At 35.0% G+C, this 23,646-nt stretch overlaps 1 protein-coding gene across 6 annotated transcripts in view; it reads right to left on the bottom strand.

Moving 5' to 3' along the window:
• FUT8 (fucosyltransferase 8) overlaps nt 1–23,646 on the bottom strand; it is a 78,964-nt gene that overhangs the window by 16,999 nt on the left and 38,319 nt on the right. For 4 of the 6 annotated variants that reach the window (XM_090140843.1, XM_090140842.1, XM_090140841.1 and 1 more), the window contains 4 exons: nt 22,868–23,293; nt 14,189–14,304; nt 13,900–14,065; nt 7,733–7,847 (listed from right to left, as the gene is read on the bottom strand). In XM_090140843.1, coding sequence (XP_089996969.1) covers nt 7,733–7,847; nt 13,900–14,065; nt 14,189–14,304; nt 22,868–23,070 — 600 coding nt within the window. In that variant the 5' untranslated portion in view covers nt 23,071–23,293. Of the gene's footprint in view, nt 1–7,732; nt 7,848–12,581; nt 12,770–13,899; nt 14,066–14,188; nt 14,305–22,867; nt 23,294–23,646 lie in introns of those variants that run through there. The other 2 variants (XM_090140845.1, XM_031593386.2) reach the window with 2 other exon arrangements.

A 23,646-nucleotide genomic window follows, 5' to 3' on the forward strand; every position in this document is an offset into this window, starting at 1 on the left:
GTGAACTGTTATTGAGCATTCTTCACTATCTTAATATACAATAGAATATCTTCAATCAGTTTCTCACTTGTAAATCTGTTGGAAGAAGCTAATACTTGTACTCAGAGTTTACATACAACCAACACGATTCTCTAATATTTGTGCACACCATTCACATATAAGCAACATAATTCTCAGTCTTGGAATGGTCTTTTTAAAGTTCTTTTGGCATTCTTCCAGGTTTTAGTTCTCTTTCAATGCCCACACGTTACATTAAAAAAAAAGAAAATTCTCACTTCACCTGGCTACAGAATAAAACATTTGTTAACGGACTGCTTCCCAGACTAAACACCATATACAGACTACAAAACAGACAGCTGAATAGATTGACAGAAGACAGTACACACTATCAATAAAATAATATACTATACTTCCAAATGTGCATGGGATGTGAATGCTAAGTATATTTAAATATATCAACTGTTAAATATTTTTAGGCATTTGAATGAGATGGAAGAAAAATCTACGTAAGATTTCCTTTCTGTAAAACAGATTTCTGTATATTTGCCCTTAAATTCTCTCAATATACTTCATCATTCCAAAAAAATTTTTTTTTTTCCTATAAAATCTCTAGGACGTAAACTTAGTTTTCAGTTAAACTGTGAGAATATTGATATTTGGAACATGAATAGAAACTTTCTTACACCACACTATCTTTAAATAAAATTTTCTGTAATTCAAGCTTTACAACAAATCAGGTCTTTCCCGCATTCATCCAGTACCTTTTGGAGAACAGCGATCTTAAAGATAACCTGAATAATCCAAGACCTAAAATACTTAGCAAAAAAAATAACTTGGGAATTCAACTGTGTGAAGGAAAACAATTCAGATCTGAAAAACAAACATCACCATCTTACTTCAGGATTTCATTTTTCTCATTTTAAGGGAAAAGCATCTTGAGTGGCCCACTAAGTGGATACAATTGAACTATCATTCAAATAAAGGGAATAGGCTGTTATCTTGCACCTTGTAAGTGTTGGCAGATTCCAGCTCCTTCTTTCCCAGAGAAGTTGTACAGGAAATGCAAATGCCTTTGTATATCTAGGTTACAAGTAAAGTGATAGATCCATGTTTCCTCTACAAGAAATCTATCACCATATATTTTTTTTATTACTTAACAACCTTTGTAATGAAGAACAACAGGCCATTAGGAGAGTTACAGAAGTATGGCTGACATCTTTACTGCAGCTGGGAAATAACGTATTGCATCGCAGCCCCCAAAACTGCTTCAGTACTCACAGAAATAGTAGCGTTTAGTCTTGGATTTAATTAACATTAATTGATTTGCCTGTTTGAAGGAATAACCTTGAATAGCTTCTTTTAAATTACTGACTTCGGCTGTTACTTTCTCTTACTAAAAATAGCTCTCCTGAATTCATTTAAAAATTATTTTATCTAACATATGCTAAACAGGAACTAAAAACCTTTAAATAAAGTTATTTAAAGTTATTTCTAGTATCTGTGATTCACCAGTGAAAGTCTGGCACTACAAATCTTTATAAGAAGATTAATGAAACTGAAGTGAATTCCACACTATCAGGATTGACTACCTCAAATATTTAAGCCTTGTTAAATTCAATCTTAGCTTGGCAAGAGCAGCACAGTACAACTCCTTTAATTTAGCATGTCTTCTTAGAAAGAGACTAGACTGTTGTACCCTACTTGCTTTCTGCATGGTGAGATTTTGTAGACGTTTGTACACCGCATGTCCTTCTCAGTTCTCTTAGACTGAAATCTACATCTATTTAGACTTATTTCTTGGAACTATCCATTCCATATATTTGATCATCCTCTTCAGGTTTTCTAGTCCTATCACATCTCTTCCGACACAAGACTGAAGCTGCACAGAATATCTAAGAGGCAGATATTGCTGAACATGAATTATATTTTCACACAATTATAAATCCAAAATCTTATTACTCAATAGTATTGTCAACTGCATGTGTGTCTGTATGTGTTAATTATTGCCTTCTCTCTTGTACATAACTCAAAATTCAGTGCGGCTGTCTGTAATCTACAGTTTTATTATCCCATAAGAAATAGTGTAATTGGATTATGACTTAACAGCATGAAATGCTTCTGCATGTTTCAGTCTCAGAATTTTCAGTACAGGTTTTGCAGAATACTCGTGGTATTAAGGACAGATATCTGCAGTAATTGATCTAAAATATAACTATTTTTACCTCAAAAATTGAGGAAAAATATAAATTATATAAGAATATAGTAAATGATATAAAAATATAATTAAAACAACAGCAACAAAAGAAGAAAAGGGAAAAAAAAAGCAAGAGAGAAACCTAACTCCTGGAAAGTATTAGTATAAATAGACAGAAAAACATGGAAAAAGTTTTGATGGAAATTATACCTATAGTGGGAAACGGACACCACTGAATGGGTATTTACCTTTCCCCTAAACAAACAGCAATATTTTAAATGGAATCACCAGCAAGAATGGTGAGAACAGAACAGATTGTGTTTCTAGTCACATATGTTCTATGTAAATCAAAAGACTAAATATCTTTAATGGTCTCTAGCACATTAATTCTACAACAAGTTCATTGTTTCTTATTCCTGATGAATGACTGAATAAAATGAATAAAACAAAAACACAGTCCACTAAATTTGTAAATCAGCGAAGGACAATGAAAAACCATAGCTTCTTATTGTAAAATGTGGATCCAAAACTAGAGTTTGCTGTATTTTTACATTCAGATTACTGGCATACAACAGTAGCAGTAAAAAATCAACTAAAATCACAGAATCACAGGGGTTGGAAAGGACCTCAAGATCATGAAGCCCCACTCTCCTGCTAAAGCAGGTTCCCTAGTAGTTACACGGGAAAGCATCCCAGTGGGTTTTGAATACCTTCAGAGAAGGAGACTCCACAACCTCCCTGGGCAGCCTGTTCCAGTGCTCTGTCACTCTTAAAGTAAAAAAAAAAATAATAATAATTTTCCTCCTGTGCAGATGAAACTTTCTGTGTTCAAGTTTGTGCCTGTTGCCCCTTGCTCTGTCACTAAGCCTGGCCCCGTTCACTTGACACTCATCCTTTGGATTTTTATAAGATCCCCTCTCAGTCTTCTCCAGGCTGAACAGTCCAAGGTCTCTTAGCCTTTTCTCACAAGGGAGATGCTCCAGGCTCCAATCATCTTTTTATCGCTTCACTAGACTCTCCCTAGAAGTTCTCTGTCATTATTGAACAGGGAACCTCACAAATGGACACCGTACTCCAGACACGGTCTCACAAGCACCGTGAAGAAGGGAGAAAAACAATCTCCCTCAACCCGCTGGCAACACTCTTTTTAATGCGCCCCAGGATTCCATTGGACTTCTTGTCCACAAGGGCACACTGCTGGCTCACAGTTCAACCTGTTGGCCACCATCAAAATTACTAAAAGTATGATAATTTGAAATACATAGACTACATCTATACTATGAATCCAAATGTACCTAATAGTCTGACTGGTGCAGAATAGATTGTTCTTGATATTAAACTCTCTAAACCTCTTAAAACAGGGTAGACACACAATAGATAAATAAAATTGTATTGTGCTAACTCTCAATCACAGCCAAAGAACTGTTTGGGAGAAAACTACTTAATATGAGTCAAAAGCATGCCAGGAATTGTTCTAATAATTTAATAAGAATATAGAATACTATGTTCCAGTGCCTGGGAACATTCCCTGTCATTGTTTGAGTAAAGTAAAAATAGTCTTAGGACTATTTCCTGGCTCCCATTTTTCACTTCTCTCAGCACTCAAAGAACCCACAGTTTTTTTGATAGCATATTCCCAGAGTCAGCAGGATCAAACAGAAAAAATGTCAGAAATGATGCTTCAATGCCTCATAACCTTCCACTGTTTTCAAGTGGGCAGTTAATCCCCAGAAATATGACAAATTAGCAAAACTGATATTTAACATACCTTCTATTGTAAGAAAACCTACTGTTATTTATACTGTTCAAAACTTAGGGAAATGTACTATCGTCCATTGAATCAAGACAGTTAAAAGCAGAACAGTCAAGCACTCTGCTGCAGGTAACCTCATAAACAATACAATGCTTATTGACTAAGGTGTGGATTTTTACATGTATGTTTTCACTAAATGCTTTATTCCTTAATTTTACAGTCTTCTAGAGGAGAGGCCTCACTCAAATTTCAATGAAAATATCAACTTTGAGAGAATGACACCAAGAAAAGGTCCATCTCATCTTAGTTATCACAAACACACACAATCTTCTATTTCCCTCTCTATATGGTGGTACTTTTAACAGGTCCTTTACATACTGTCTTCCCCTCAGTATAGGAGGGAGAATGGGGGACACAACAGAAATTTCTTTCAGCTGCTAAAAGAAAATTACTACCATGTGTGTCATGTCAAAAAAACAGCCTTATCAGCCCCTAATGTTCATTCCTCTAACTTGCACCTACTCTCCTACAATAAATACCCTTCAGCTTGAGAAAAGCGTCTCAGCATGCAAATAGCGAAGACTCTCAATCCACTATATGTATTTTTTTCTAGAATGTGTATGTATATATATATACACACATATTTATCAGCAGTGATCATATTTTGTAAACTGGTTATTACACTAATATCATACTTTCAGATACTGAATTTACTAGGAAGCCAGTGAAGATGACACAAGACGTCACAATAAACACTCAGATCATTTTCACTTTTGCTTTTAAGAATGGAAAAGATAGAAACAACTCAGTCTCTTATGAAAGTATACCTTCACTAGAAGCCAGAAAAATTGGGCTGCTCTCTACTATTTTCTCTTTAATTCTTTGCTTTATTTTTAAATCTTTCTATTTTGCCCAAATATTAGCTTCTAAAACGTCTGGATTTCTTCATGTCTTAAGTTTTTGCTTTGTTTTCTTTTCTAATCTTACAGAAAAGGAATCAAATCCACTCTTCCATTGCTGTGTAATTAATTCAAAAATCTGGCAAATATGGGGAAAGAAATGAAAAACACAGATGAGCCTACAATTCCCAACGGTAAAAATGGTTCAATAAACAATTAAAGAAACTTTTGTGCAACCACAAAAAAAAACACTGATCCCTCACTGAAGAAAAAGTCCTATAAAATACAATCCCTTATAAGTGCAACAGCAAGCCAGAATCTGAGAGAGAATGTACTTACATACTGTTCAGAGAAGTCACTGCTCAGTGACTTCTCTTTAGATACAAATTTGATCGTCATCATCTCCTTTTAATTCTGTTGATCACTAGTGAGTGGTGGCACTGACTTGTTTACAATTAAATGAGTATACGAGGGTCAAATGATTGAAGTTTAATCAAATGAACTTGACACTGTCTACTATTATAGACAACTAGATGGCATAGCCAAGGTTTGCCAGTATTATGAATTCATAACCAAAAATCTTGACTGCAGCTATATTGTTCAAACAAGCAAGTTGTACATGTGGCCAAAAACATACCTCAGTTAAGCTTAAGGATATGGTCTTTTTCAACAGTTTGCTTTGACAGTTATCTAATCATACTTTCAACATTTCAAGATGAGACTATTAGAATGTAGTATGCCTAAGTCTATTTCTTAATATTCCTCAGAAATGGAAGTTTCTGACATTTTTCTTCTTTAGTAAGAGAATTATCAGGGTTCTAGGTAGCTGATGTAAATGCCAGGAAGCTTTCAAATAAACCTAAGGATGCTGACATTTCCATGAGAAGACTGAAACACTACAAGGTCTGCCAATTAAAGAAAGCCTCACCTTTCCCAGGGCAAGGATTCACAGACACATAGGACTAAAGAAAATGAAAAAATAAATGCATAGAGGGAGAACATTTAGAGTTTTTTTCTTCCCCACACTGATATTTTATTTTGTTTTTATTTCAAACTAGCTTAAATTTATCTACACAAATAGCAACTTATAATAGCCATTTGTTTTTCCTGAGTGGAATAACTGGGAAAAGTTAAATTGTATTAGATTTGAATTATAGAAGCACACAAGTTTATACATGTCAAGACAGTTGTGAAGAGTACAACCCTTTGCACGTATGCAGAGCACACTGAGCCTCTTTGTCGCTGTTATATTAAAATAAATGCATTTATTAAGAACTGGTGTTAACTTTAACGTAGGAAGGGGTAGAAAGAGAAAAAAATAAGTTACACATTAAATCATCAATAATATTGGGAAATTCAAACATCTTAGAATAATTTTTTTCTTTGTATATATACACTGCCCTCCCCCCCCAAATAAACAGTATGACTTTAGCAAACTGACCGTTATAATTGACTATGTTGACTACTGTACGAGAACTGCTGAATCACGGCCTAAAACTTCTGATTGATTTGGTATGATAACCTGCTTAGCCAAACTCTCTTGTTTATTTCATAATTATAACATCTGTATATTAATTGATTGTACAACTACTTTAGTAGTGTTTTTCACCTATCATATATTTTCAGCCTCCAAAGTTAAACAAAATGTAATTTTTGAATTTTTCAAATTGAAAGCAAAAAATATTCTGCTAGTGGGAGATGGCACTGTGAAATCACAAACTTCCTGAAATAGATACATTTTAAAAAGAACAAAAATGAAATACTACTCTTCTAATTGTTTCCTTGCTTTGTCACACTTCTAAAACACGGTATTATATTATATACAGTACTATTGAAGCCCTCGTGTGACAACTTAAAGAATAGACTTCTTTTACACATTCTTTTCAATGGCTTGATGATGAACATCTCTGAAAAGACTGTATTTTGCTTAAACATAAGCTCCTCGTTTTTTTAAGTATTGCTCACACTACAAGGAAGAAGCTAAATGTAGCCTCATTAAATCAAATTTATGATAATACCATTCAAATGAAGCTGCAGTCATCACTATTCACAATCATTCATCTAAATGATTTCCCAAGGAGATGTCCCAAAATAATACAGCTGTCACAGTTAAACATGTCCCAGCAAGAAAGCCATACCATATTATGATTCTTTAGCCAGAAAAAAATTTTACTAGAACGCTCCACATCAAGTTTTTGGTTTATGGAATTAGGGAGATTGTTGATTTTTTTTTTTAATTTTTATATACGTTCATATAATTAGTGGAGGTACATATCTGTAGTTTCAGACCATGGACTGTTTTACATTCCATACTGATGGTCAGCACTACACTCTTCAAAATCCTAAAATACACAGGTATTTTTAAACATAATTACTACAAAACACATTAACTTGTATTCAAAATGCAGCCTTAGACATTTCAGTTTGGGATCATCAATCCCTACACAATAGGCATTTTAACCTTCATACGGACTCAAAAACTTTATGCCCAGCATAGTGCATAGGCATACAGGATAAGAGTTTGCACCCTCAGGTTTGTTTGTTTTTTAAGGCACAGAAATGAGGATAAAAAAAAAAGATAACATATATTTGAATGTTCCATTTTGAAGTCTATAGCTTCTCATAGATCTGATACACTTCTGTGCAGTTACAATTAGAATGTAATCACTAATTTCTTGTTAAACTCTCTTGCTTGAAATACTGCTCTTCCGCATACACAAAATTATTTCTGACATAAGTTTTCTTATTTCTGTTATATGAATTCCATTCATATATGAAGCATTCACTTCAAACTATACTGTAATTATTATTACAAAGATATCGCTAAGTGCTTTATCAAAAGAATTCTTAATGTTTCCCTTGACTTAAGAAGCATACTCTTTTTACCTGTAAGTAAGTTATTCTCCTCTGCACCAGATCTGTTAGATCTTTGGCCTCTTTTTCTCGCCAATCTCCTGCTCCATCTGTTTGACTGAGGTAGTACAAGTCTGTCATTATTGACCTATAAACAACAATAGGAAACAATTGTAATATTACAACACAAGAGTGTTAGATGAAATGAATAAAAAATGAAAGTTACTTCAGTTATTGCCTCAAAAATAGTTTCTTCATCCTTCCCCATAATTCAAACAGCAACCAAGAAAGACTCTGTTCTCCATTTAACATATGTTCCATAACCATAAATAATTATAGTCTTACACAGGAGATGGGCTATAAATGAAAAAACATCCTGAATCATTCTCCTGGATACTAGAGAAGATGCTCCTTGAACATAGTGGGATCTACAGTAAGTAAATACTGTCATGTGACCATAAAACCTAACCTTATGATCTCATGCAAGAGGTATCAGAACACGTCCAGAATCTTTTATGTATACATATATTTACTCCTATAAAACTGTGAAGTAAACCAGGGACCAAAAAATTCACAGGTGTTATAACACAAAAATCATGATACAGTTGTCACAGTTAAACATGTCCCAGCACTTAACCACTTTGAGTTATGGAGACTTCCTTTGATTTTCTTGCTGGGAAACATGCATTCTTTAGTTTACAGCTGCTGTGTTCATTTCAGCATGAGAGACCATCATTTCGGCTGTGATAATACAGACTTAAAAAAAGATATGGACAAATACCCACGACCAGGGTTAGTCTTTGTACCGGGAGCTAATAGTAGGTGGGCCAGTGATCAGTAGGCCCAAGATAGGAAAACACAGACAAAAGATGAATCTGAACAGGATTATTAGAGGATACTGCAGGGGTTAAGACTGCACAAAGATTTCAGATACCGAAGTTGCAGATATTGAGTCACATTTGTTTTTTCATTGTGTTTCTAACTAACAGCATAAATGGGTTGTTGCTATTTTTGCTTTCTAACACAAATTCAAATCTTGGAGCTGCTCTAAAAGTATTTTGCTCCTAGAAAACAGAATGAGTAAAGAATCAAAGAATCTGGATCTATGTTTCATCTGTCACAAAAAAATCAAAAAATAGGTTAAGACATCTTAAAGCTAGACACTTTTCTGAGTCACATGACAAAAGTCACACATCAGCATGTTAGAGACTGTAGTTCAATAAAAACTCAGAGGACAAAAAAATATATGAGTCACCAAATTAGAAGGATGCCAAATACTATTCATCAAAGTTTGGTCAACTACCACAAAAGCCATGATAAGAGAAGAGAAGGAAGAGAAGGAATGAAGTGTGGGTAACAAAACCACTTTGCAAACAACAGAATGCAAACATAGGATATAATCACAACTAGTAGTTTAACCTGTTCTTTTACATCAACTCTATATCAAATAGCCTTTCCATTGTTAAATAAAGCTGATCTCAGAGACTCTCTTCCCTCTAGCAACCATAATAATATACTTGCAACAGACTATATTGTTCCTTCAGTAGAAGTAGTGATGAAATACCGGACTAAGACATCTGCCAAGACCAGCACTCTCAGGGAGAAAATCTTCACAATCCAAGGACACAACTAAGACATAATGATTAAGGCATCAGACAGTAGAAGCGCTATCATGTTAGTAATAGTCCATTTGCATAACAGTATTAAGGTCAACAAGGAACTCCAATACTACTTAACTTGAGTCACAGAAACTGTCTTGAAGTCTATCATCTCTACAAAAGCAAGTCTTCCATATTACACAAGATCTTGTTCATGAGAAAAATTAGCTACTTTTCTTCAACAGCTATCTTGTCATTTCATCATTCCCTACCCCAATGTCAGCTTCCCCCATATCAAAGAAATTAGAAACTGTTGTAAGTACTTAAAATTAACAATATTACTTTTCTCATACTATAATTCAGATTAGAAATGTGCAAGTCTGTATGTATACATAATGCCCATATTTCATATTTAACATATGAAATTTAGTTAAGATACATAGGCAATCATTCTTCATTTCTTCAATCAACAATCTTCAAGGACATTCAGCAACTTCTTAAATTCCAAAACAAATCAACAACTCCACAACATACTTCCAAAGGAGAAAAACACATCAACAACCAAAACACCCCAAATCCTGTGATTCTCAGAGTGAGTGACAGCATTTGATTCGCTCATTCTAGTTATGCTTATTTTCAGGGAAGAGGTCAAGACTGTGTGTAGGGGAAAAAACAGTCTAGGTGACTACTGCATATCTTAAGGGAAAAGAAAACCCCAGAGACAGCAGTGTCTCACAGGCCAAAGGCTGCACATGGGAAGGCTAGAAGTTGTCTTGTAGCTTATTGAGAAAGACTGACATGACAATGAAAGAAGCAGACAGACCTTAAAGGTGAAAGAACAAACATACTATGGACTAGAAGCAACAAAAAAGAGCATCTTGCAACACAAAATCTTTACAGTACCTTAAGTCAATATTGCAAATACAGAGTACACGTTTTCTCTTACACTGTTTCTTTTTGTTTTCATATTTTGAAATACCACACTACACTTTTAAAAACAAAACTAGCCACTAATTTCTCAGTTTTCAATTTTTGCTTAAAAACTTTAGTCTTGTTTCAAGACCTCACCATATAGAATGCCTGCACAGATTTGCTTCTAAGACTCAACAGGCATGACATTTTGCTTTTGAAAAATAATGTAAGACTAATTTTACAATAAATTTAATTTTTTTAGAAGAAGCACAATTGTTATTGATTGTATCTTACAAACTTCTTCCAGTACTACAATGCTTTCAGGCTTCCAAGTTGAGTAGTGCACTTGACACGCAAGGGGGAAGGGATGCTATCCAGAGGAACCTGGACAGGCTTGAGAGGTGGGCCTATGTCAATCTCATGATGCTCACTAAGGCCAAGAGCATGGTCCTACATCTTAGCTGGTGCAGTCTCAAGCACAGATACTGATTGGGCAAGTAATGGTTTGAGAGCAGACCGCAGGAGAAGGATTTGGGAGTGCTGATTGATGGGAGATCCAACATGAGCTGGCAACATGTGCTTGCAGCCCAGAAAGCCAATCATATCATGGGTTGCATCAAGACAAGAGTAACCAACAGGTTGAGGAAGGCTCAATTCTGCCGTTCTACTATGCTCTCATGAGACCCCATCTGGAGTATTGTGTCCAGTTCTGGAGACTCCAACACGAGAAGGACATGGAGTAGTTGGAGCAGTTCCAGAGAAGGTCCACAAAGAGAGGGCTGGAGCACCTCCCCTATAAGGACAGGCTGAGAGAGATTGGGTTCTTCAGCTTGGAGAAGAGGTTTATAGCAGACTTCCAATACCTGAAGGGGGCCTACAGGAAAGCTGGGGAGGAACTTTTTATAAGCACATGTCGTGACAGGATGAAGGGAACTGGAACAGGGTAGATTTAGACTAGATATCAGAAGAAATTATTTACCGTGAGGCTGGTGAGATACTGGAACAGGTTGCCCAGTCAAGTTGCAGATGTCCCATCCCTGGAAGCATTAAAGGCCAGGCTAGATGGGGCTTTGAGCAACCTGGTCAGAGGAAGGTGTCCCTGCCTGTAGCAGGAGATTAGAACCAGGTGATCTTAAAGATCCCTTCCAACCCAAACCATTCTGTGATTCCATAGAAGGATTCATCTAATAAATTTCAGAGGTCTACAATGTACATTTTCAATATTTAGTTTAAGTAGTATGTGCTTCTTCACATCCTTAAGTAAAGACAGACATGAAGACAAGGCTGTCAAACAAAAATACAGGTAACTTGCATGTTGGTTTAATGAACTAGCAGTCATTGGTGTTGGAAAGAAAGGAATAAGAAAACAACTCATGCTGGGAGGCAGGATGTATGGTAACTGTCAAGTCATAGCCTGAACCACTCACTGATTGAGCACCGGGGAAAGGACCCAGTCAGCCCTGGGAGCACAGATGAAAGCAATTCCTGTGTGACCAGAAGGGGTGGAGCCTGGCTGCACCTCTCTTAGACCCCATTTAAGGGCTGACTGCCACTGGGGAAGGATTCATGGTTGAAGATCACTCCCTTGTGGAGTCTTTCCTGCAAGCCCAGATCTTCAGAGATGGATGAGCACCTTTCCTTTCTCTTGTAACACCATTTCATCAGTGCTAGTCCCTTTGCTGTTATGCTCCTCTATCGCGTTTCCACCACGTTAATCTTTCCAACTGTAATGGAGGGACAAAAAAACATTCTGCCATCAAATCACACCACGATTCAAGATTCAGCTGTCGTCACAGCCTAATGTCAGCTAAGGTATACAAACACAGCAGTAGGATATACAGAAGTTATTTAGTCACTGTGACAGATCCCAGTAAGTCTGACATTATACTATTTGCTCCAGTTTTGATACACAGTTTAAAAGGTATGTCAGGAGTCAATGGCTTGAAGTCTAAGAAGCCTAAAAGAAAATAATTCTTGAAGAGAATAAATATTTCTGAGTTAACTACTGAAACAAACTGCCTGGGGAATTGGTTAGCTTATCTGTTTGTTGACTGTTTAACTGAAGATCTGAGTCTTTCAGAAAATTATGTTTTAGCCAAGCACTGCTTTTACTTCAAACATACATTATTGCACTCAGCAGAGAAATAATTGGATGAAACGTAATGATCTATTTTATATAGACAATAACTCCAGATAATTGAATGGTCCCTACTCACTTTAAGCACCATCAATCTGTGACATTTTAGTGTTTGAAAGATTAAATAACAAAATTAAATCAACTGAAGTCTTTGCCCAGACTAATAATCAAAAGCATTTTTTTTAAAACTGTTGGTTTTAAATATTATTTTACATGACTTCCAAAAGTTTCTTACCAGGTTTTCCTTCTACTACAGTAATATTTTCAAAGGCTCATGCTTTACTACTGATGTTCAAACATGCAGGTGTCTCAGCTTTTTGGGGAGAGATACTTGTTTAAGGTAGTATATTTAATTAACTCCAAAATTTTCTTCTGACTGTTTACTAACAAGACAGAAATTGCCACTGTAATCCTGTTGGGAAGATAACATTTTAAATATAATAGGTTTACAGAGGTTTCACTGAATTTGTAACACTTACTGAATTAATTTTGTTGAGAATGAACAAAACTCATAGCAAATTTTAGTATACTACAAATAGTATTTCAACAATATGGAGGCCAGAATATAACAGCAACATAATAATGAAAACTTTATTAAAGGTAACTTCTAATATATTCTCCATTAAGCTTTTAAGGTGGGGGAGAAATGACTTCAGAATGATAATTAATCCTGAAATAATGATCTTACAGAATTTTAAATTAATTACAATTACGTAATGATCCAATGAGCAATGTAATTTATGACACCGTGATTTGGATTTCTGATGAAAATAGCAGTGGTAACATACAGATGTTTCAGTTGAGTAGTGCTTACACGGAGTTATGGACTTTTCTACTTTTTGTGCTACCCTGCCAATGAGAAAGCTGGGGATGCACAAGGAGCTGGGAGGGGACACAGCTAGGACTGCTGACTCAGACTCAAAGACATTCCATATCATATGGAGTTAGCAATAAAAGCTGGGGTGAAGAAGGAGGGAGGATGTTCAGAGTAATGAGGTTTGTCTTTCCAACAAACTGCTACATGTGCCACACCTGATTTTCCTGCAAGTGTCTGAGCATCAGAGAGGAAGCAGTGAATTAATTCCTTGCTTCACTTGCTTGCATACGCAGCTTTTGCTTTACCTAGAAAACTGTCTTCTTTCAAACTACAAGTTCTTATACTTTTATCTTTCCAATTCCCCCCATTCCACCTTTGCAGAGTGAGCAAGGGGCTGTGCAGTGCTGAGATATCTGCCTGCTGGGGTTAAACCAAAACAGCATACATGCATATGCATAGATGCAAGTAAAAAGCAACAACTGGCATCTGAAGCCCAGGTCTTTCAATTAAAAACCAAAGTTAGAGTCACACTGTAAGCTGTAGTAACATAAACTGAATATATAATTTACACCCCCATTAAATAAAATTATAATTTTGTTTTCATGCTTCAGACATGCTATTTTAGCCCAAATAGCAGAAACGTATACAAATAAATTTTTAAGCGGTACATCAATATTTTACTTAAATCAATCCATAGTCCTTCCGCTATACATGCAAAAGCAGATAATACAAATACCTTTCCTGGTGCCCCAAATCAGACAGAAATTCATCTATGCGCCTTTGCAGTTCACTTCCTTCTAAATTTTTTAACTTCTTTAATTCACTCTGGAGGAAAAACCAGAGTTCTTTAGCCCCATTTTCAATCCTTCTCCTCAGTATTTCATGGTCCTTTCCAAGGCCTCCTATTAAAATCAGAGAGAAAAAAAAAAGAAAAAACACATCAGCAATTGTTAAGAAACTAAAACATTTATGACACGGAATAGCAAAAACAATGTTTAGAAGTAAAAGAGAACTTATCTACTAACCATCTCCTGTCTGCTTCTTATAGTTTTCTATCTGTTCTTTGGCCTTTAAAAGTTGTTCCTCTAAAGCATGTACTTTTCCTGCAGCTGGTCCCTGATCAATGGGTCCATCTGGTATCCTAGGACAGACAAAATAAAGAAATATGATTTATAAACAAGTTACATTTGCTAAATTGTGTGTGATAATTCATCTCTCCTCTGACTTTTGTTCCATGTTAGCTTTGTTCTTGGCTTTTATTTTTCTCTTTAACTAGAAGAAATCAAAGATATAAAGATATTAAAAACTCAAAGACATAGAACAATGCATAACACAGCTGCAGCACATAGATTCAACATAGCATTAAGCTAGGCTGTTTACAAGACTTTCCCTCACAGAAGATACCAATCCAAGCTCCTTTGTAGGAAATCAGTATTTGCAGCAGCTTAACTCCTTTTCTGATAGGAAAAAGTGTTTGTTGGACTGAAAGACACACAGGCAAAGGCTAATTCAGGGATGTGCCTTTAAAAGATTCAAGTTCTGACTACATTTTATTTTTTACAAAAAGTACATTCAGCTCTTGAATGCTGGCTGCATATTTCTAGAGAGCCAGGACTCCAGCAAAGCAATTCCACTTTTGAATTAATTGTCTTACATATATAAACATGATTTCAATGTGTTTGTTTTGTTTTTTTTAAGATTCAGCACAAGATCCTAGCTTCTTAAATGCACTATATTGAAAATTTTTCATGACTGCAGTTATCTCAGTGACTGGTGACCTAAAACAACACTAGCAAATGCGACATCCATTTGTGAAATCTTTAGTGTGTAAGCACAAGAGAAATATGGAAATACTGATCCCAAAACCTGTGAGTCACATATCAGCCCTTAGAGTATTATAGAGATTTGCTCATCATCTCAAATTGAATCAACAAATTAACAAACTGAAACTGTTAAAGAATAGAAATTAGATGATATGTGCTTCATGAATAAAAAACTAAGGGAGAGAAAATAAAAACCCTTTTTAACTACGCAGAAATGAAACTTCTGGTGGATCTGAGCATTGCTCCATTTTTTTACAAAACTTTTGTAAAAGATGACCCTGAATAGGAAAAGGAGGAGGAAAATCCCTAAAATAATAAAGAATACAACCTTGGAGAACACAAAGATGATTCGTCATTATCACCAAATAGTATGTGATCATAAAGAGATACTCTTTCCACACATACATACACAGTTTCAAGACAATGAAAGATCTTATGCCAGACCAATGATGCCTCTTGCACAGAGAAAATGGAGGCTAGAAGGATTTATCATTACCCTAGAACTGAAATTACATCTCAGTAGAATCTTTAGAAGGCTGTCATTAACCTCAATGTCTCTCAGATCTGGATAATGAAATAGTAACATAAATTTAGGAGATGATGGAGTCCATTTGCAACTAAACATTGGAAAGGGATAAATACTCAATATGCATATAAGAAAAGTGTATTACATGAAGCACTACATTAAGACCCCCCCCCTTCCTTTTTTTATTTCACCTGAGAGAGGGAAGAAAAAGATAAAAGAAGGCTATGCGGCCTGATTGAAATTTAGTAAAAAATTCTAGTCTTAAACCTCTGTATTAGAAGCAATTTAGGGATAATTAAATTAGTATGAGATATTTTGTCTGCCTATTAAAATTCTTGCCATTCATTCTACCATGGTAAATAGAAAGGAGTGATCAATAACTGCTCATTTGTTTTGTTGTGAGCTGAGGGAGTGAATATAACAAAACCATAGAAAATATTCCAAGCTAAAACATGCACTCACAAAACATCCTCCTCCTGTATAAACAAGCAAAGACCACATATTCGTGAATTTGATTCTCTGACAACTGCGTAGTACAATACTGTACCAACACATGGTATTACGATGCACAAACCAACATTAAAAAAAAACAATATTGAAATGAATTTGAGCTCCTGCAGTAGGTTTTATAACCACAACACTGAAACCTGTTTGTAATCCATCCGTTTTGTGTCAGGAGAACTCACCACAGAATTACTGTAAATTTTCAAGGAAAAATAGAGCAGCTTATTTTGTACAAGTCACATTCCATAGAAGTAGAACTTGTGAGGTAAGGTGTGTGATATAGAATTGTTATCATTGGAAATCTTCAGATAGCCTACAAACCCTCCAAACATAAATTCAGTCTGCTAAGATAGCAATTAAATCCTACAGAAGGATGGATAATATGAATGAAGCACAATAACTGTTAGCACCTCATACAACCAAGACTTTAAACAAGAGAAGTATATGCCATTTAAAACTCAACTTGCTCTGACGTAGTGCAGGGAAAATGTTTACGGTACTTACCCTGCAAGATAAAAAGGATGGAGGTAGGAAGGGATTATCCTAAACTACTACTTTGGATTTTTGAAAATTACACCACTTTAGGATAACAAAGATAACTTCTTTTTCCTTAATCTGTTACTTTGTTAGACTTGGAACTACTGTCTTCCTCTTGTCTTACAATTAAGGAAAAAATTCTCATCAGTAATTAGCACAGCCTTCTTGTTAATGCCTTCTACAAGTACATCCTTGAGTTGAAGATAAGGTAACATTTGAGGGAAAAGTGTTTGCAATCTCTACCTAGTTCACAGTATTTATTCAGATAGTTTCCAGTGCAGACAATCCTATGAATAACGCATACTTACAAATAAGATTTCTCATTGAAAAAAGATATACACAAGTTTCCACATCAAAATGAGCCCTGACAACTGACTTGCTCCTTAAAATTTCAGAAGTGAATTTAAAACAACTTTATCTGAATGATGATCATTCATGTCAACTATAATGAAAATGTCAGTAAGCATCTAGCACTAACCTTCATTTATTGCTATGATAACACTGTAAATTAAGTTATAAATACAAAGTAAATAGATTTATAACCCATTCACACAGTCAGCCATGATAATACATCAAACAGTAGTTTTATTTTAAGCATTTGCCTCAGTACTTACAAGTTGTTATATCCACATGCTGTTTCTTACCAGTTTAACATAAATATCACTCTTTTACATAATGAACTCATAAATATATTACTGTAGAACTAATCTTTCTGATGTTTAAAGGTTATATAAAAAAGCAGTTTCTGCTTCATCCCTTGTTTAATAAATCCAGCTGCGCTCTAAGAAAAAAAAAAGAAGAATTAAGTGTAACCCCCACCAGACATGTCACTGAGGCCATTTTTTAAATTCTTGTAATATGGATGGATGGTAAATTAACCCTCTGTAACCTGAATCTCCAAAAGCAAAAAGCACTCAAAAATGTAATGCAGCAATATTCAATTAGCTGCCAAATTGTTAAAACATTATAAACAAATTTTAACCAGAAAATATAAATATATGCTAATATTTTCCAACTTCCAATGTATTTAGAAGTTTACAATAATTAATCAACAAAAGGAAAACTGTTAGATGTCAAAAGCTCACACAAATAGGCAGCAGCAGCAGATATAGCTGCTTTTAATCAGTTTCAGATCACTTAAAGTCAGTGATCACAATTTGGTTATAAAGAAGGAGTAGTTTACCCCTTTCTGAGGATCACAACTTACTAGGATCTCCTTCAGGAGAGAATCTTCAAGTAGAGATCCTTCAGTGTCAGCTGCCAGTCCTAAAATGAGGTAAGGGAGCTGAATTGTTTGCACTTGTGCTCCCAGGGCTGGTGATGCACCCTCGCCAGGTGCTCCATCACAGATTCAGTCCACGACTTAATGGTTCCCGTGCAAATATTTTCTCATTCTTTCATTTACACCTTTCTGAGCTCTTTGTATAGTATTAGAAGGTTCACAAATAACTTAATCTACATTAGGATAGTCTTTTCTTTATTGATTATTAGTGAGTACAAACAAACAGAAGGAATTTTTTACTTCAAACCACCCTAGTAAATAAAACTGAAAGGAAATACTAAAGGTTATCTCCAGTGAGAAGTCCTAGCCAATTTAAAGCAGCAGTGCTGATTTATACCCACTGAAGATGTGCCCCTTTCCTTAATTCATTATTGAAAAAAAAACCCAATAAAGAGCAGAAATCCGCAGCATATACCTGAATGATTTTCCTCCTCACACCTTGGCCCCGTGAGATCATTTCAACCTTGAATTTGCATCATTTAAATGCACCTAATAGAAAATAATCTTTTTAAATAATATTTTAAAATAATATTTTAAACTGCATCAAAAATATCTTTTGCATCCAATTCCCTTTCAACACTTACTATGTTCTTCAGGCTTTCTGCATCCAGAAACTGCTCAGAAAATAGACAGAAGCATTCTAATAATTAGATTTGCATATGATCAATTGATCCCGGGGTTGGATTCTGTCCAGCCTCAGCTCCAACTGCATTAAAGCACTTATAGTGCTCTTTCAAAATGAAAGTACTATCTCTTTGCTCTGACGCTACACTCAGAAATACAAAAATAATATCTAGAATAACTGGTTCTTAGTTTTATTTGATTACATTTCGCCCTTTTTCACTCCTGCTCCACTTTTTAACACTTGGTCCTATTCAAATAAGAAATAGGTTATTGTATTTATTAAAACAATTGCAGGTTCTACACTATGTAATGTTTAGTAGACTTTGGGGAATAAATACATATTGTTAAATATAAATGAAGTGTGACATATTAGTAATACAAACATAATATGAACACATTTAACAAAATTATCTGTTTCCCCAAAGAGAATTCTGAAAATGATGGTTCCTATAATGTCATGCAAATATGCCAGGAAAGGATGCCACTAACAGCAAAAGACAAAACTGCAAACATCTTCCCAGCAACTTACAAAGGAGTACATGAATATTCCGAACCATTAATACACCTTTATATGAAGTCTAGGGAACAGATGATGGCATACAAACACCTTTTCCAGCTTCCATTTACAAAAATCAGAAATTGTAAAAGTAACTTTAAGCTCCCCTCCTCCTAAAGGCCTTAGGTCACTTATATGCAACAATGACAGCTTTCAGCAATCGTATCAGAAACATACTAGTAAATTCAAACTTCAGACGAAATTGCAATGCAGGCTAACAATGAAAAATTATGCAATATTGTGATTTATTCTACATTGTAGCATGTTTTCCACAAGTAATAACAAAAATTGTAGTGAAGATTTCTCTTCTTGTTGCAAGACCTATGACATCTATAACGTGTTATTGAAAGAGCTCTTTCAATTCTACTGAAAATAGAACAGTAAAATGTAGAAAAAAACTTCATGTTATTTCTATTTTGTACAGATGACATGTAGGCTACTTCTAAAATAAAGCCAGATTTGGTCATACCAACATTGTTTATAAATATGTAAGGATTATGGTAATTCTCCAAAACTCTTTATACAGCGATAATCATGGACATAATTTCTAAAACTCAGGCAATACAAAGCACCTTTAATTTCATTTCTCTTTGGAAATACTAGTATAGATCTGTGCCTATTTACAGCCCACAAGTAAAGTTTTCACATGGGATCATACTGACAAATGAAAAAGCTAGTCATTTCTCACCTAAGGTTTTCCTAATTCACTGTAAAAAGGAAACGATACCTGACGTCATCAGAAGTGCAATATCAAAGTGCACTACATTCATAAAGGAAAACCTTAAATTCAGGCAATTTTCAAAAATACTGGATAGTTCCAAGTCACACTACTGCATGGTCAAGATACTTTTTTTTGTTGTTTTTTAAAGTATCTCACATAAACTCACAAAAAATGTTATAAAAATATGAACCATTCTCAAACAATATGTGAAATAAAATACAGACATAAAAATGATGAGAACATGATGTCCTTTGTGAAATCAAACACAAGTATTTTAGAAAAAAAACAAGGACTTCTCACTGCCCTAAACCCTAATTTTACTTCCCACCCATTCCACACACCCTACAGAGAAGAAAACCAACCATGGGTTAAACATGTTTTTGTGTTTTAAGTATCATAAAGCAAAACAGGGTTAAACAAAGTTTTGTCATTGATATGACAAGTAACAGCTCTCATGTGCTTGGTTTTGCATATGCTTAAGCTGTTCACAGGATCTGTTTTCTTGATTGTGGGGATGGGAGGCTGATACACCAATTGGTAGCAATATAGCATTCAAATCTCAGAGTGGAAAGATCACTTCTTGTTGCCATATACTTGGCTTCATGGACAATTAAATGTAACTAAGCATAATCTGACTTAGTTTCAACCATCCCACATGATTGAGCTCTTTTATCAAGTGAAGATGAAGTCAAAGAAGCCACAGGAACCCACCATGATGAGAAATACTAGGCAATCAAAATGTACTGTTTTTAAACATATTTTACTATATAACTAAGGACTCCAAGCAATAAAAGATCAGATACCAGTTTTCTCTAATTTCAGAACAGAAATTGGTTCGATGACTTCTAGCTACACAGTTCTTGTAATCATATTCTCTTTCTGTTCCTTTCCTCCTTGCCATAGCTATCTGATATTAATGGCAGAGCAGAATACTATGGTAGTTTTTTGCCATTCACAAAGCTGCTTTGCCCACTGAGATAAATTAACTTGAGGCATCTTCTCCACCCACAAATTTTATCTAATTATGTCAAAATATGTTTATTTTGTGAAGTTAATCAAACGTTTATTACTGCAATTTTCCAGCTAGGCACTCCTGTTATGTTTAAATTCCCAATGACTTTTAGTTGGAATTAATATTGAAACGTTAAATTTGTGAGTATACTTAACCCTGTTTCATGACGCAATATATTCCACATCTAGAGCAACAGTAATCTTCTAATTTATTTTCTGAAGTTGAGGTGATTTCGTTTCTTTGATATATGTTTACAGCAGCACTAATCTCTTGAAGGATACATACTGAAACAATTGACTGTTAGCTACCACCTCCTGTTAGGTAATCATGTTACTATAAAACTGTGAACAGGCTATTTTAAAGCCAACAGTTATTTTTACCATCACTTGCTCTATCTGGCCAATACACACTGAAATCCTTTCTCACGTTTGTGATTAATAATGATGAGGGTTGAACAATAAACATCTTTCAAACATATTTGTGAATTTTCTACAAAAACATCGTGGATTTTGTTCAACAAAAATAATGGAAAGCCTTTACACTGTCTTACATCACTTCTCTCAAAGTCTACTGCTTCACCAATCTCAGATTACTTCCTTCAAAAAACTGTGTCTTCCAATCCCAGGTACATGTATGTGTGCTGCTAATCAAATAGGCCTTTAAAGTCATTTTAGATTTTCTTGTGCAGGAATTTCAAATTTTTCTGTAGTTACATAAAATCACAAGGATAAAAGGTCTCAGAAATATCTCAGTAACATATTCATATAAACGCTGAATTGAATCCAGTTATGATCCTAGTTGATCATCCAGTCTAAGTCCAGAAATTTTCAGTTATCTGAAGTACAGAGAAGGAATGTTCTACTCTAACATGCTTAGACTAGAAATAAACTAATTGCTTTATTGATACAAATCAGAGTAAACAATAATCTACATGTTACATAGACACATTTACATTTTGTAAATAAGTCAGGAACTTATTTACAAAAAACCACTGCTGTTGAATTATTTTCTAATTAGCACTTTGACCTTGCAATGGATCTTACATTATTAACCATAGCAAAGTACAGTGTACCTCCTCAATCTCCTAGTGGAATGTTAAGACTGTTTTCAGGCTCCAGATATCCCGCTCATCCAGAAAGAATAAAAAATTCCTGAGACAAAATGTTTGCTGACAAGCTTGAATTAAGTGCTGAAGGCCCTGAATTTATTGCCAGCTATCAAGAGCACTTCTACACATGCCCAGGTGCATGAATGTGATTGTGATGGAAAAGTAAATGAATTCAGATCACTGAATCACTTACACAAGTTTTAAATACCACTCTCCCACTGCCTGAAATCTTGTACTGAGTTCTGCTCCTCTGGTTTTCTACAAAGCCTCCACACTTGTCCCTGCAATTAAGTAAAGCTTTTAAGGTTGTGTGCAGCGATGTTCATGCAACCTAGATGCAACCTGGGTGTGGCATCACATCTACCCTAATAAGTTCTTCCTTTGACAAGTTTTTGGGAAAACAAGACAGAGATATCAGAAGATATACCTATGTCAAGAGCATTCTGTCTGAAAAGGTGAAAGAAAACGTTTTGAACTGTAATAGTTCCAATTCATAATGCAACAAATAATAAGGAAAAGAGAAATGGTCACACAATTCTACAAGTAAAATTACAGGTTTAGCAGCAAAGAAAAGAAAAAGATTAGTGATAAGCAGTTCATCTTCAGCAAGTTCACACATACCTTCAACAAGGTGTACAAATTTTCACAATTTTAAAATGAAAGCTTTCAGTTACTTCACACAAATGCACAAAAGTCACTAGCTTTTCTAATTGGTTTAAACATCACAACAATTGCAGCTGTTTGAAGTTGACAGTGAGGAGTCAGTCACATACAGAACTCTATTATAGTGGCAGCAGCACTCAGACAAATAATAACTTTAAATTAAAGCAAAACAACATGCACAACATTATTTAACTTCTTTAAATGTTTTGGCACATTTTCAGTTAAAGCACTGACTCAAATACTTCCACGTTTTTAAATATGCTAAATTTGAAGTTTAAAACAAACTTTAAATCTGATTTTATTTTATATATATATTTTTTTCTGAATAATTTTATTTTTAGATCCTACCTGAGAGATTCTGCCATCCGCCTTAAGTCTTCATTTTGTTGCTTTAAACGTTCAAGTTTAGCAAGTATCTTGGACAATTCGCGACTAGAATGATCCGGGTGCTCACTGTCTCGTACCAGGTGTCCACCAATATAGAAGAGTAAAGTTCCCCAAGCAAAGAGGATGAGCATAATCCAACGCCAGGAACCAGTCCATGGCCGCATTTTCAGACGCTCAGTTCACTCCAGAACTGCTTCTGTTCATAAAGCAACACACATTTTAAGTCTTTAGCCTGTACAGAAGTGGATAATTTCAGTTCCTCCACTTCACCACATTGTACTGAAGAAAAATTATTCTCAGTGTTTGTCTCACTGCAACTCCTTAGTGAAGATCCTTATGGAGTTGAACATAGAGAGAATTAACATTGTATTGTTCTTGGATTATATTCTGTGGAAAGAATTTTAAAAAATCTGAAATTATAATTCTGATATATAACAATGTCTTATCATTAACATTCAGTAGATGGCCAAAAATGTTACTACTTTCTGACAAGTCAGAAAAGAAAAGCACTTTTAACTTTCCACTGAGTTGAAGAACAAATCACGTAAACAGCGTGCAACTAATTCTGGTTTTTAAATGACCAGAAGAAACATAACTTTCTATAGGAGTACATATATACATATACACACACACACACACACACATACATACACACACACACACACACTCATACGTATATAACACTGCTTTCTATAGTAAAAATATTTACCAGTTCTATCATTTCAGACCTTAAAATAATT

Source organism: Phasianus colchicus, chromosome 5 (assembly GCF_987193195.1).
Source record: "Phasianus colchicus chromosome 5, bPhaCol1.hap1.1, whole genome shotgun sequence".
NCBI lineage: Eukaryota > Metazoa > Chordata > Aves > Galliformes > Phasianidae > Phasianus > Phasianus colchicus.